Source organism: Erinaceus europaeus, chromosome 21, assembly GCF_950295315.1.
Source record: "Erinaceus europaeus chromosome 21, mEriEur2.1, whole genome shotgun sequence".
In the NCBI taxonomy this organism is placed as follows: Eukaryota; Metazoa; Chordata; class Mammalia; order Eulipotyphla; family Erinaceidae; genus Erinaceus; species Erinaceus europaeus.
In genome coordinates this window covers 2,734,116-2,747,541 of record NC_080182.1, presented here as the reverse complement: position 1 = coordinate 2,747,541, position 13,426 = coordinate 2,734,116, and the positions used below count along the sequence as shown (strand labels likewise).

Genomic DNA, 13,426 nt, shown 5'->3' with positions numbered 1-13,426 from the left:
TGCCACCTCTCTAGCCTTCCATAGTGACAGCTCTTAGTTTGGAGTGTGTGACTTTCATCCTGGATGTGTCCCCAGTGCAAACATTACCATGTACAAGGCCCAGGGTTCAAGCTCCGTCCCCACCTGCATGAAGGAAATTTCATACGTAGCTAAGCAGGGCTGCAGGTGTCTGTCTTTCTCTCTCCCTCCCTAGCTCCCTTCCCCTCTCAATTTCTCTCCATCCTATCAAATAACATTGAAACGTCTAAAAAAAAATTAAATTAAAAAAAGTAAAGAGTGGGGGCCAAGAAATAATACTTTTCACCTTAACAAAACTGTTTACAGGGCAGATGCAACAATGGAAAGGAATTACAAAACTAAGGGAAAATGCCGAGGCATAGAGTTAGCATTTGACTTTGAGAAAATGACCCTCCACTTCGGGAAAGAAGCTTAAAAGGAATGATCCAGAATGTTGACTGCAGGTTATCTTGAGATGATGAGTCCACCAATTTTTGTGGGTTTGGGGCTTGTTTATTTCCTAACTCTTCCACTGGCATGTATGTATTCCCTGAACAATCCTTTTTAAAGTATGATAACAGAAGACATTTAGGTTAGCCATTGGTACAGAGGTCTCTTAGGATTCAGGAAGGAGAGTTCTGAGACTTTTTTTTTTTTTTTTTTGCCTCCAGGGCTGTTGCTGGGGCTCGGTGCCAGCACTACAAATCCACTGCTCCTGGAGGCCATTTTTCCCATTTTATTGCCCTTGTTGTTACCCTTGTGGTTGTTATTATTATTGAGAGAGGGGGAGAGAAAGATAGACACCTGCAGACCTGCTTTACAGCTCATGAAGTGAACTCCCTGCAGGTGGGGAGCTGGGGGCTTGAACCAGGAACCCTACGCTGGTCCCTGCACTTGGCACCATGTGTATTTAACCCGCTGCACAACTGCCCGGCCCCTGAGACTTTTCTTAGCCCATGACCATGAACAGTCCAGTATGGCCAACCTGCTGGAGGGAGAGAGCCCCTGGCTGGTACTGCCCCCTGAGCTAAGTCTCGAGGTCCTGTGGCCACGGAGAGGTCGGTGTCCTCCTGGGAGTTTGAAGGAGCCCAGGGCTCAGCACCACCAGCACTCACTGAAGGCTCTGCCTCACTGTGCCCCGACACGCTAGACTAGCCCCATGGACCTGACAATGACCCAGTAAGAGAGGAAGGAGAGAGAAGCAGTGATGTCCAGGTTCCCGCGACTGCAGCCAGCAATCCACGGGGGAGGAGGTGCAGGCCCTGGCTCGGAAGCTTGGAGGCCTCTGGGTATGTGTCCTGTCTGGGAGTGTCATGGAGCTCCTAGAGTCCGTCCCCAGGCAGCTACTGTTACAATGTGGAGGCCTGGCTCTCTTTTTGGCATCTCCAGAACAGTCCTGTGAGTGCACGCACACACAGATGTTCCTGCAAGAGGCCCAGCTTCTCCAGAGTCAAGCCTCAAAGTTGGGGCAGGCCAAGGTCATGTGTCCCACCATGCACCTGGCACTAGCCCTAAACCCAAGCACCACAGGGAAGGTGCTACGGCACTGGAGGAAGCTCTGGTGCTGTGGTGTTCCTGCTGCTCTCTGTCTTTCTCTCTCTCTGTCTGCTGTGTCTCTGTCTGACTGAAAAAGCAGCAGGGGGCAATGAAATCGCACGTGTGAGGGCCCAGTTCTGCACCGTGTTACACAACGCTTTTGTCCCTGAGACTCCCAGCTATTGAATTCAACCCCCAGCACCACAAGTCAGAGATGAGCCGTGCTCTGGTTAAAAATAAATTCATCGGGAGTTGGGCAGTAGCGCAGAGGGTTAAGCGCACATGGCGCAAAGCGCAAGGACCGGCGTAAGGATCCCGGTTCGAGCCCCCGGCTCCCCACCTGCAGGGGCGTCACTTCACAAGCGGTGAAGCAGGTCTGCAGGTGTCTGTCTTTCTCTCCCCCTCTCTGTCTTCCCCTCCTCTCTCCATTTCTTTCTGTCCTATCCAACAACAACGACATCAATAATGATAATAGCTACAGAAAAGGGGAAAAAATGGCCTCCAGGAGCAGTGGATTCGTAGTGCAGGCACTGAGCCCAGCAATAACCCTGCAGACTATATATACATATATATTAAATTCATTGGTTGAGACCAGGGGATGGTGCGTGTGGCTGAGCGCACAAGACCCCGGCTCAAGCTCCTGGTCCCCACCTGCAGGGGAAAAGCTTCACGAGTGATAAAGCAGGGTGGCTCCTCCCCTCCCCTTCTTTCTCAATTTCTTTGTCTCTATCCAAAATAAATAAATAAATAAAATTCTTAAAATAAAAAATGATTGATCAAAATAAAGGTGGGGCTAATCACAAATCCAATTCTGAAAGCGAACTTTCAAGAATTCCGCATGCAGCCGCCCCACAGCCCTCCCGCGCTTCACCCTCCTCCAGCCAGGCCCGGGGCCCCTGGACTCGGGGTCAGCAGGCTGCCTAAGGTGCCCCGCTCACCTCTTGAGGAGATCCTCTGTCCCCGAGGCCTCTGACCTGGGTGGCGAGGAGCCTGCAGAGAGGAGAAAAGGCATCAGCAGTGCTCAGGGACGACGGAGGCCCAGGGTCACCCAGGAGGTGACCTGCTAAGGATGTACCCCCCAGACCGTGCTCTCACAGTGGACTCGGGGCGCGGCCTGAGCCCCTGCTGGTCCCTTCAGTGTGGACAGGGATGGCGGCCCCTCCCTGGGCCCTTGCCCTGACCCGGGCTGCGCCCTATGTGGGCTGGCAGCAGGCAGAGCTCCAAGCCCACCCCTGCTTGCTCTCCAGCCACTGCAATCTAGGTCACCTCTCTGATATGGAGGGTCTGAGGGTGGGGGCAGCATTGCTCTGTTCTTGCTGTAAAGCAGTGTCAGGCCCTGGGTGTGGACAAGAGGAAGGGAAGAGGATGCACCTTAAGCATCTTTTCCTTGCCCTGTCACCCCCCCTTTCTCTGCCTCCAGGGTTATTGCTGGGGCTCAGTGCCTGCATCATGAATTCACCGCTCCTGGAGCTTATTGTCTTTTCCTTTTAGTTGCCCTTGTTATATCATTGTTGTGATTTTTATTATTGTTGGATAGGACAGAGAGAGATGGAGAGAGGAGGGGAAGACAGAGAGGGGGAGAGAAAGACAGACACCTGCAGACCTGCTTCAGCGCCTGTGAAGCGACTCCCCTGCAGGTGGGGAGCCGGGGGCTCGAACCGGGATCTTTACAATGGTCCTGGCACTCCACACCATGTGCACTTAAGCGGCTGTGCTACCGCCTGACCCCCTAGTCATCCCATTCTAACATTTATAATCCAGAATGTGACATCCTTGTTCATTTCCTTTTGCAGAGCTGGGGCCTCACACACAGTGATTTTCACTGCTCTGGGTTGCCTTCTGCTATTCAGAGAGAGAGACAGAGACAGAGAGAGAAAGGGAGCAGCCAGGAGGTAATACAGTGGATAAAGCCTTGAGTCCTCAGGCATGCCAAAAAATGTTCTGCTTCTTTCTCATGCTCTCCCATCCTGATAGACAGACAGACAGAACTTTAAGAGAAAAAGAGACACCCGCACTTCCCATGTGAACTGGGCTCCAACACAGACTATACACGGAGCAAAGCACAAACCCTCGCAGAGTTGGCTTGAGCAGTCAAGCCACATCAGTCCTACCCTGACAGGGCTCTATAAGCCGCGTCAGCCCTACCCTGACAGGGCTCTATAAGCCGCGTCAGCCCTACCCTGACAGGGCTCTATAAGCCGCGTCAGCCCTACCCTGACAGGGCTCTATAAGCCGCGTCAGCCCTACCCTGACAGGGCTCTATAAGCTGTTACAGTGGCTCCCCCTTCAGGGCACACACCCTCATACGCAAGGACTTGGGTTCAAGTCCCCAACCCCCACCTGCATTGGGGAAGCTTCACGAGTGGTGAAGCAGTGCTGCAGGTGTATCGCTCTCTCCCTCTCTCCCCCTTCCCTCTCAATTTCTGTCTTTCTCAAAAAGAAAGAGATATCTACCTTTAGAGGCTCATGAACTTAAAGATCCCTGAGCAAGTGCAGTGACTTGTCTCCCACATCCACTGCTAATGGGGGAGGGGGGAATGCTGCCCTTCCTTCCAGCCCTTCTTCTTCCTGGTCATCTTTCAGCTGGAGTTGGAGATGGAGCTGTGGCCTGGGCTCTCTCTGTCCCATGGCTCCATCAGAGGTGTCTCGAGAAGCAGGCATTCGGACCAGCCAGAAAGCCCTGGGAGAAATGAGCTGTGGGAGGACGATGAGGACTTGTGCCTCCATGTGCGGGACCTCTCAGAGGCCTCCACCCTTCACAAGGCACCTCCCAAAGTCAGCGGCCTTTGATTCCTCTTAGCTCGTCTCTTCCAGGATGAGGGGCATAACCTGCCCCCAGCCAGCTGGGCGGGTGCCCCTGTAAGCTCCTTTCCTGGCTGAGTGCCAGGCTCTCACCTGCGCGGCGCTCCTGGGTTTTATTCAGACATCCTCCCCGTTTTACTTCTCCACTTCCCACAGCTTCACAGAGAACCATGACACCCCGGCAGCGCTCAGTGACGCGCGTTGCTCTGAGTACTCAACAAGTCGAGGAGCTCGTCACGTGTTCACAACCATGTGTGCATGTTTTCTCTTTTAAAATAGTGCACTTACTGAGGGTCGGGCAGTGGCACAGCGGGTTAAGCGCAGGTGGCACAAAGCGCAAGGACCAGCGTTAAGGATCCCGGTTCAAGCCCCCGGCTCCCCACCTGCAGGGGAGTCCCTTCACAGGCGGTGAAGCAGGTCTGCAGGTGTCTGTCTTTCTCTCCCCCTCTGTCTTCCCCTCCTCTCTCCATTTCTCTCTGTCCTATCCAACAATAATGACATCAACAACAGCAATAATAACCACAACAACAATAAAACAAGGGCAACAAAAGGGAAAGTAAATAATAAAAATTTAAAAATAAAAAAATTTTTTTTAATATTTCACTTATTTTTTAGAGAGAAATTGAGAGGGAAAATTGAGAGGGAAATTGAGAGGGAGAGGAAGTGAGAGAGAGAGGCCTGCGGCACTGTTTCACCATACATGAAACTCCTCCCCTGCAGGCGGGGACCAGGGGCTTGAACCCAGGTCCTTGGCACTGTAGTAAGTGTGCACTACTGGAGGCACCACCACCCGGCCCCTGGTACATATCTCCTATTGAGACCATTTTTTAGAGGAAGACCCCTAAGGCTCTGTCATGTCTTACAGTAACACACCCCCATCTGGGGTCTCGGTCACCCACAGGCACCTATGGACTGAAAATATTAGCTGCGAAAAGATATATGTCAGAGAGGAACTGAGAGGTGATGGGAAGATAGAGAGGGAGAGAGACAGCTTCATTACGTGTGACGCTTGTCCCCTGCAGGTGGGGAGCAGAGACTTGGCCCTGGGTCCTTGTGCAGGGTAATGTGCACATTCAACTGAGGGTACCCCACCCAGTGCAGCCCCCAATAAGATATTAAGATATTCTGACAGAGAAAGAGCAAGTCGCCATCATTCTCCTCGGTTAGTTCTTGACTGCCTGCTGCATCTGCTTCCTAGGCTAAGCTGTGACCCAGGCTTCTGCGTGACGGTAAGCACAGTCTGACTAGGGTTTGATGCCACCATGGTGAACGGCATCCACTGGGGGTCCTGGGGTGTACCCCTGGGGGCTAGGGGCAACCACTGCGTTTCTAGAGTTCATTACTCATCGTTTACTTTCTCTGACATCATTTACAGTCACATTTCCCACTGTTCTTCTCTTTGTCACACCCCCCTCTGCCCTGTCGCAAAAGCAAGTGACCGCTGAGTGGCCTCAGCAGCCCAGTGTTTCATTTCTTTAGTTTTTGAGGAGGGTGAGAGGAAAGGGAGGCAGGCGGTGGCACGCCTGGTTGAGTGCGCTTGTTACGGTGCACAGGGACTGGGTTCAAGCCCACCACCCCCACCCCTGTCCCCACCTGCAGGGGGAAAGCTTCACAGCAGGCGAAGCAGAACTGTAGGTCTCCCTCTCTCTCTCTCTCTCTCTGTCTCTCTGTTTCTCTCTCTCCTTCCCTCCCCCTCCCTCTCAGTTTCTCTGTCTTAGTTAATTAATTAATTAATTAAAATGTAAAGAGGGAGACAGAGCGGAGAGACGCCATCACAGCACTGACCCATGGAGTTCGCCCAGTGCTGGCCATGGTGCTCCCGTGTGGTGCCAGGGCTTGAACCCAGAACCTCCCACACAGCAAGGCCTGTGCTTTACCGGGTGAGCCGTCTCCCAGACCATCTCCTGAGCCTGCATGTTTCTTAATTTAAAGTTTCTGTAACTGATGTTTGAAAAGTTCTACCTGTGAAGGTTCTATCTACATTTTGAAATCTTTTGTCTCCTCTGACATTTACTTTGGGTTACGGTGTGGCAGAAGAAATTAATTTTAACTTCTTTTTCTAACTTTATTCTATCACTACAAAAAAAAAAAAAAAAAGCAAATGCTGATTTTAAAAATATCTTAAAATTAGTCAACTTCAAGACAGCCCGTTTATGCTGACTATTCTTCAGTGTTCAGACACTCAAAACTCACACTCTTTAAACAGCAAAACACTCTGTTAGAACTGAAACCAAATGACAAATGGACCACCATTCTTGCTTTTTGAAACTGCTGAAACTTACGACACCAGAAACAAATGCTTCTTTTGTCTTCTGGAGCCGAGACTGGTATGTGCACAGTATATTCGGGGCCGTCTCTGCTAGGTTCTCAGCTGCTCCTCCTGCCCCATTCACCCCAGGTTATTAGTGACTGGGCGTGCACAGCCTCTCATCAATTGGCTGCAGACGGCGGGGGAGTTGGGGAGTGTTGGAAAGGCTAGTCAAGGACTTGTGTGGATTTCAGGGGCCTCACGCACGGCCTGGGGAGACAGGTCCAAGTGCTGTTTTGTTCTGATGCTCAGGGAACCGGGAGACAGATGACAACCAGGTAGAAGTGTTAGGGGGCCTGGCTACTGTAGCCCCTGGCCATGAGGACAAAGCTGTGGCTCTCTGGTCACTGCAGAGGGACCATAATCTGGCCCCTGATGGCCTGGAACATGGCACAGTGGATAAGGTATTGAATTCTCCAGCATGAGGTCTTGAGTTCAATTCTTGGCATTGCACGTGCCAGAGTGGTGCTCTGATTCTTTCTCCATCTCTCTTTCTTCCACTAACAAATAAATCTTTAAAAAAAAAAAAATCTGCCCCCTGAACACCCCCGTTCCCTTTCACTACCAGGTCCCCAAACAGGTGGGGCTGTGCCTCACCTCTGAACCTGTGCTCGCTCTGCTGTTCACCACAAAAAGACCATCCACCTAGCACCGCTCCCCCTTGCTAACCCAATTCAAAGCCATCTCCCCTTGGAGCCTCTCTCCTCTTCACTGCCGTGGACCTTGGACTTGCTTCTGTGTGGCATCAACATGTGAAAGCAGAGCTGCATCTTCCACACTGTGCCCCATCCCCCGAGTTCCCAGCCTGACTGCCGGGTACAGGCTCCCGACGAGATGATTGGCCACCCTCTGCAGGACAGAGCTTGTCCTGCACAATCCACATCCACAGTGGATGGGTACCTCCAGCCAACTGAAAATGCCTATCGAGTTCTAGGCTGACAGCAGAGGCCCAGAGTGTCGTACTGCTGCTCCTTACTCGACTCCCTGTGAACTTGTTTCTCTGTAATATCTTAACATTTCTGCACCTTACGTTTCCCTTTCTTTTTTTTTTTTTTGCTTTAATATTTTATTTTGAATAGAGAGATAGGAATAGATTGGGGGGAGAGAGGGAGATACATAGACATGTGCAACACTGCTTCACCATTCGTGAAATGTCCTCCCTGCAGGTGGGGAATGGGCTGAAACCCTGATCCTACAGAGAGAGGGAGTGAGAGAAAGAGAGAGTTAGTTTACCATAGCTCTGCTAAACTCTGTCTTCTGGTAGTGCCGGGGTTTGAACCTGGAACTTCTGGTGCTACCAGCGTAATAGTCTTTCTACATAACTACTAGGCTATCTCCCCAGCCAAACATTCACCTTTCTTAAACTTCTTTGTTCCTAGAGGAGAAAATAGTTCTTTTTCCATTTCTCTTATGGTCACAGCAGAGCAGGGGACAGGTCGGCTTCCAACCTGGTGTGGGTGTGGGAAGCAGACACCTCTGGTGCGGGGTGGCTGATCCCTTCCAAAAGCGGGGAAGGGGGGGGTCACCAGGGGGCCAGGCCAGGAACTAGTGGCTTGGAGGCTGGGCTAGAGTGGATGAGGTAGACAGTAGTCGCTGATGTGTACCCTCCCCACCAGGCCCAGTGCACAGAACCCTCTCTTTCTTTGGACTATTTCAGACACAAAGGCAATGTTTCTTTCAGGGAGCCTTAAACGCCGTAGCTGAACTGTCAAGAGCAAGCCCTGTGGCCTCATTCTTTGCTATCTAGAAGAAATAGAAGAATGTGGGAAAATGGTCTGGCCCCAATCACAGATGCTCGGACTGAACCCTGCTGCTGTCACACACAGGGCAGCCTGGGTTACGTGCGGGGAGCAGGCTCCCCGGGGAAATGCTTCCCAGAGAGGAGCGGCTCGCACCCCCCCCTCCCAACACACACACACACACACACACACACACTCACACACACTCACACACACACACACACACACACTGAAGCAGGCGAGAGCTGTGTCTGAAAGCACCCTCCTGCCCCACTCTCCTGCTCGCCATGGATCCATTGTCCCCAGCATACCTTTCTCTGGACCTTCACAGGTGCCGGGTGTAGACAGCGGAGGAACAGGAGGAGGCAGAGGCTGCCCTGCCCTAGAAGGCTGGCAGGGATCCTTCATGCGGTCCACCACGTTTTCAGACAGCTGCGGGAAGAATTGAGGGAGGGGAAGTTATATGCTGGAGTCGTCCAGATGTGAAGCCCCCCTTCACACACATGGTCCAGATTCACTAACACTACTAGGTCAGGGCTTGCCCCACGTGGGCTCTAGGATGTGGGGAGCAAGGCCCTGCCGCTCCCTCACACAAGCCACGCTCAGTGGGACCTGAACGCACCTCCTCCAAATTCCTCAGGTGCTCCTCTGCTGAGACCTGCCGCCACCCCCACACTGCCCACCAACACCTCTGCGCCTGTCCAGACTCCACCCTTCCCTCAAGGGACACCTCAGTGCCCCCTCTCCGTGAGCTGCCCCTTGACAGCACTCAGGTGAGGTCACACACACCTCCTTCCTCGGCCGTTGCGTGATTACGCACACATGTGGCACTGAAGGACGTGCCTCCCGTCTCACCTGCCTCATCCGAAAGGCCTAGAGTTACCTCTCACTCACCTGTGTAAACCACCTCCCGCCCCCAGCCACCCATAAACTAGACGGCCGTAGCACTCTGTGACTCGTTTCACCTTAGTTCTCCCTAATGAGGACTGGCTAACCAAAGCCTTCATTCATTTCAGAGGAAGTGAAATAGGCATCCGGGTGTCATAAAACCGTTTACTGAAATGAAATAGCAAGCGAGGGATAAATCCAGCATAAAAGCCCTTACGAGTTCACTTCAGTAAATATTTATTAAGTGCCTAATATGTGCAAGGCCTCATAAAGCACAGCTGAGGGGGAGATGTTAGAAATGACGCTGAGACAAAAAGCCACGCTCAGCAACCCCACTTGGAGTACCCAGCGGAGAAAAGTGCTCCCACATGCCCCAGCAGCATGAGAGAGAGAGAGAGAGAGAGAGAGAGAGAGAGAGGAGACAACACAAATATGCATCAGTAAGGAGCTGATTAGAGAAAGGCTGGTGCCGCCCTCTGGAAATATTACAGAAGCACCAGAATGAGACAAGGCAGGTACCCAGCGGCTGGACAGGCATATGGGGGGGACCGCTAAGCTGAGGAAGCTGGAGGATGCTGTGTGTCTCCCAGTTTGGTGACACAGACACAGCTATAAAATGCACACTTGCAAACATGGCTCAGTATCAACATGCCTCCACGGGGGCAGGCACGGAAGCTGTCATGTTTGTGCACACACACACACACACACACACACACACACACACACGTGTGTGTGTTTGCAGGTAAAAACCTCTAAGACTGCCTGTGAAAAGCGGAGTTGATTCCTGCAAATCACTGTGGAACAGCTGTAACCAGACTTTCATTTCTGGCACATCTGTGGTTTCATTTCTCTCCATGAACATTTCTTTTGCAATTAAACATTATAGTAATGGCTGAGTCCCTCTAGCAGTCAAGATAAGTTCACATCAAACAGCTAATTAATGATAACAGGACACGAGAAGCCCAAGCATTAGATCAGTGGGAGGTAAGTGAGAATTCAGAAATGAACCTATATCGCTATGAAGAACTGATTTTCAACAAATTTGCTAAACAAGTCACTAGGGAAAGAACAGACTCTTCAGCAAACGGTGCTGGAATGACCTGGACTCCTACACACCAAGGAATGAAGCTGGATGCCCAGCTCACACTGCACACAAAACACAACTCAAGATAGGTCAGAAACTTGAATGTAAAAGCTAAAACCACAAAACTCTTGGAATAAAATAGAGGGTAGGTCTGTATGTCCTTAGCACAAGCTATCCAAAAAAAAAGAGCGGGTGTCAGGTGGTAGCACAGTGGGTTAAGCGCACATGGCGCAAAGCACAAGGACCGGCATAAGGATCCCAGTTCAAGCCCCCGGCTCCCCACCTGCAGAGGAGTTGCTTCACAAGCGGTAAAGCAGGCCTGCAGGTGTCTGTCTTTCTCTCCCCCTCTCTGTCTTGCCCTCCTCTCTCCATTTCTCTCTGTCCTATCCAACAACGATGACATCAATAACAATAATAATAACTACAACAATAAAACAACAAGGGCAACAAAAGGGAATAAGTATTTTTTTAAAAAAAGAGCAGAGAGTGGACTTCATCAAGATGAAAGTCTTATGCACTAAAGGACTAAGCCAATGAAATGCAGCCCACGACATGAGAGAGAACAAGGACAATCTTACAAGACAGGACACACATCTCAAATAGAGTGTCCTCAGCTCAAAAACACAAAGAAAATCAACCCAATTAAAAAACGGAGGCAGGGCACCAGGCTCTGGTGCACCTGGTTGAGAGCACATGCTACAATACACAAGGACCTGGGTTCAAGCCCCCAGTCCCTACCTGCAGGGAGAAAACTTTGCAAATGATGAAACAGAGCTGTAGGTGTCTCTCTGCCTCTCTCCCTATCTCCCCCAAAACTTCTCCATTTCTGACTGTCTCTATCCAACAAATAAATATAACAAAAAAATTTTTTTTGAATGGGTAGGGGCTGGGCAGTAGCCCACCATGCTGAACACACGTTACGTTCAAGGCCCCAGTCCCCGCCTGCAGGGGGAAAGCTTTGCGAACTGTGAAGCAGTGCTGCAGTGCTGTCTTTCTCCCTCTCTGTCTCCCCCTTCCCTCTCAATGTCTCTCTGTCCTATAAAATAAATAACTAAAATGTTTTTTAAAAGAGTAAGTTTGGGGGGCTGCATGGTGGTGCACTTGGTTGAGCGCACATGTTACAATGCACACGGACCGAGGTTCAACCCCCTGACCCCCACCTGCAGGGAGAAAGCTTTGTGAGAGGTGAAGCAGTGCTGCAGGTGTCTCTCTGTCTCTCTCCCTCTCTATCACCCCTTTCCCTCTTTATTCCTGGATGTCTTATCCAATAAGTAAATAAAGATAATTTAAAAATTTAAAGAATAAGCTTTTAAAAAACTTAAAAATAAATGGGCTGAGAAGGAGAAGAAAAATTGATCACCTGGTGGAGGAGACACTTTACCATCAATGAAACCCTGGTGGCAAACAGAAAGGCAAGGATTGATTGATTGACTGATTGATTGACTGATTGGCTGATTTTATTGCCACCATGTTTTTTGATGGGGCTTGGGTGCCTGCACAATGAACCCTCTGCTCCTGGTAGGCATTGTTTTTGGTTTGTTTTTTTTTTCCTTTTTTTTTCTAGTACTGTTTGTTTTGATAGACACAGAGAGAAACTGAGAGGGAAGAAGGAGCTGGAGACAATGAGCAAAAGACGCCTTCAACAAACACGGCTCCACCATTTCCAGAGCACCTTCCCTCCCCCACTGGTGAGAACCAGAGTCTTGTGCATGGTAACGTGTGTGCTCGACTGAGTATGCCACTGCCCAGTCCCCAAATGGATATCTGTTCAGAGAAGATCTGCAAATGACCAACTGGCAAATAAGCAGATTCGTGGTGGGCTTGGGGTTTGACTCTAGAACAAGAGCCTCCAGGGAGAGACAGACAAAGTTAGAAATGACCTTAAACTGACTGCAATGATGCTACTTATTTATAAATATTTTTCTAAAAAAAAAAATCACAGGGCCAGGTGGTGACACACCTGGTTAAGCGCACACATTACAGTGCTCAAGGACCCAGGTTCAAGCCCCTGGCCCCCGCCTGCAGGGGGAAAGCTTCACAAGCGGTGAAGCAGGGCTAAAAGTTTCTTTCTATCTCCCTCTCTGTCATCCCCTTCCCTCTCGATTTCTGGATGCCTCTATCCAATAAATAAAGATAATTTTTAAAAGATTTTTTAAGAAAAGAAAAATAAAAAAAATGAAATTAAAAAAAAAAATCACTGGATTTACATGCTTGAAATGGATGAACAGTATAGCAAGTGAATCGTACCTCACCACGGCTGTTACACAGAGAAAAACAAAGGTAAATATGAGTACCCCAGAAACTGCAAGGCATCCCAAGGAAGGCCGCCTGTGTGGGTCCCTGGGAGGACAGGACTGAGATTTCGATGAGAGAGAAGCTGCAGTGAGCTGAGAGGGCCGTGGGCAGTGAGTCTTGCATGGTTCGGGTGGGGGACAGGGGACAAAGAGACAGACAGTAAGAGGCCAGTGGGCCTGCAGCCTCAAGCCATGCTGGAAGGCGTGGGCCGTGGAGGTGGACGTGGGGAGAGGTGCCCAGAGAGAAACCTCCAAGCTGGGCAGCAGGGCTCCAGCACTCGTGGTGACACTGCTCAGAGCTCAGAGCCAGCGGGGCACCTGAGCGGGTTCCTGGAAGGCAAATCCTCAAGCTGTTGAGAGTGGACAGGGTGCTGCAAGAGAGAATGGAAGCTCGGTCTGGGGCCGCCTCTGTGGTGGGAGCAAAGGAGGGCAGAGAGTCACAAACAGAGAGAGAGAGACCCATCTCAAGTCAGCAGCAGAACGCGAGAGAAAATGACAGGGAAGAGATCAGGAAGAGACTATTCTGAGATAAGAACCCAGCTTGAAGGGAAAGTGCCTTGGGGTTCACTGGTCTGCTCTTTCTTGATGAGTCAACACCTGCAATGCCAGGGAGAGGCAGAGAGCCAGCTGGGCCGCCTGTCTCCCATTCAGGTCGGCTGAGCGGATGGAGAAGGCGGCAGCCCCAGCTGGGTTCAAGGCCCCAGCAAGACTGAGGCAGGCGAGGACCCGGAAGTGAGCACGCTGGATGGACAGAAGGTCTGGGTGTGCTGGAACCAGC

The 13,426-nt window shown here is 50.9% G+C and overlaps 1 protein-coding gene across 3 annotated transcripts in view; it reads right to left on the bottom strand.

The window, feature by feature from the left end:
- The window catches only part of CHCHD6 (coiled-coil-helix-coiled-coil-helix domain containing 6), a 236,273-nt gene that overhangs the window by 198,399 nt on the left and 24,448 nt on the right, over positions 1-13,426 (bottom strand). For all 3 annotated transcript variants that reach the window (XM_016189914.2, XM_060180275.1, XM_060180274.1), the window contains exons 2-3: positions 8,694-8,814; positions 2,472-2,523 (exon numbers count right to left, since the gene is read on the bottom strand). In XM_016189914.2, coding sequence (XP_016045400.1) covers positions 2,472-2,523; positions 8,694-8,814 — 173 coding nt within the window. The remainder of the gene's footprint in view (positions 1-2,471; positions 2,524-8,693; positions 8,815-13,426) is intronic.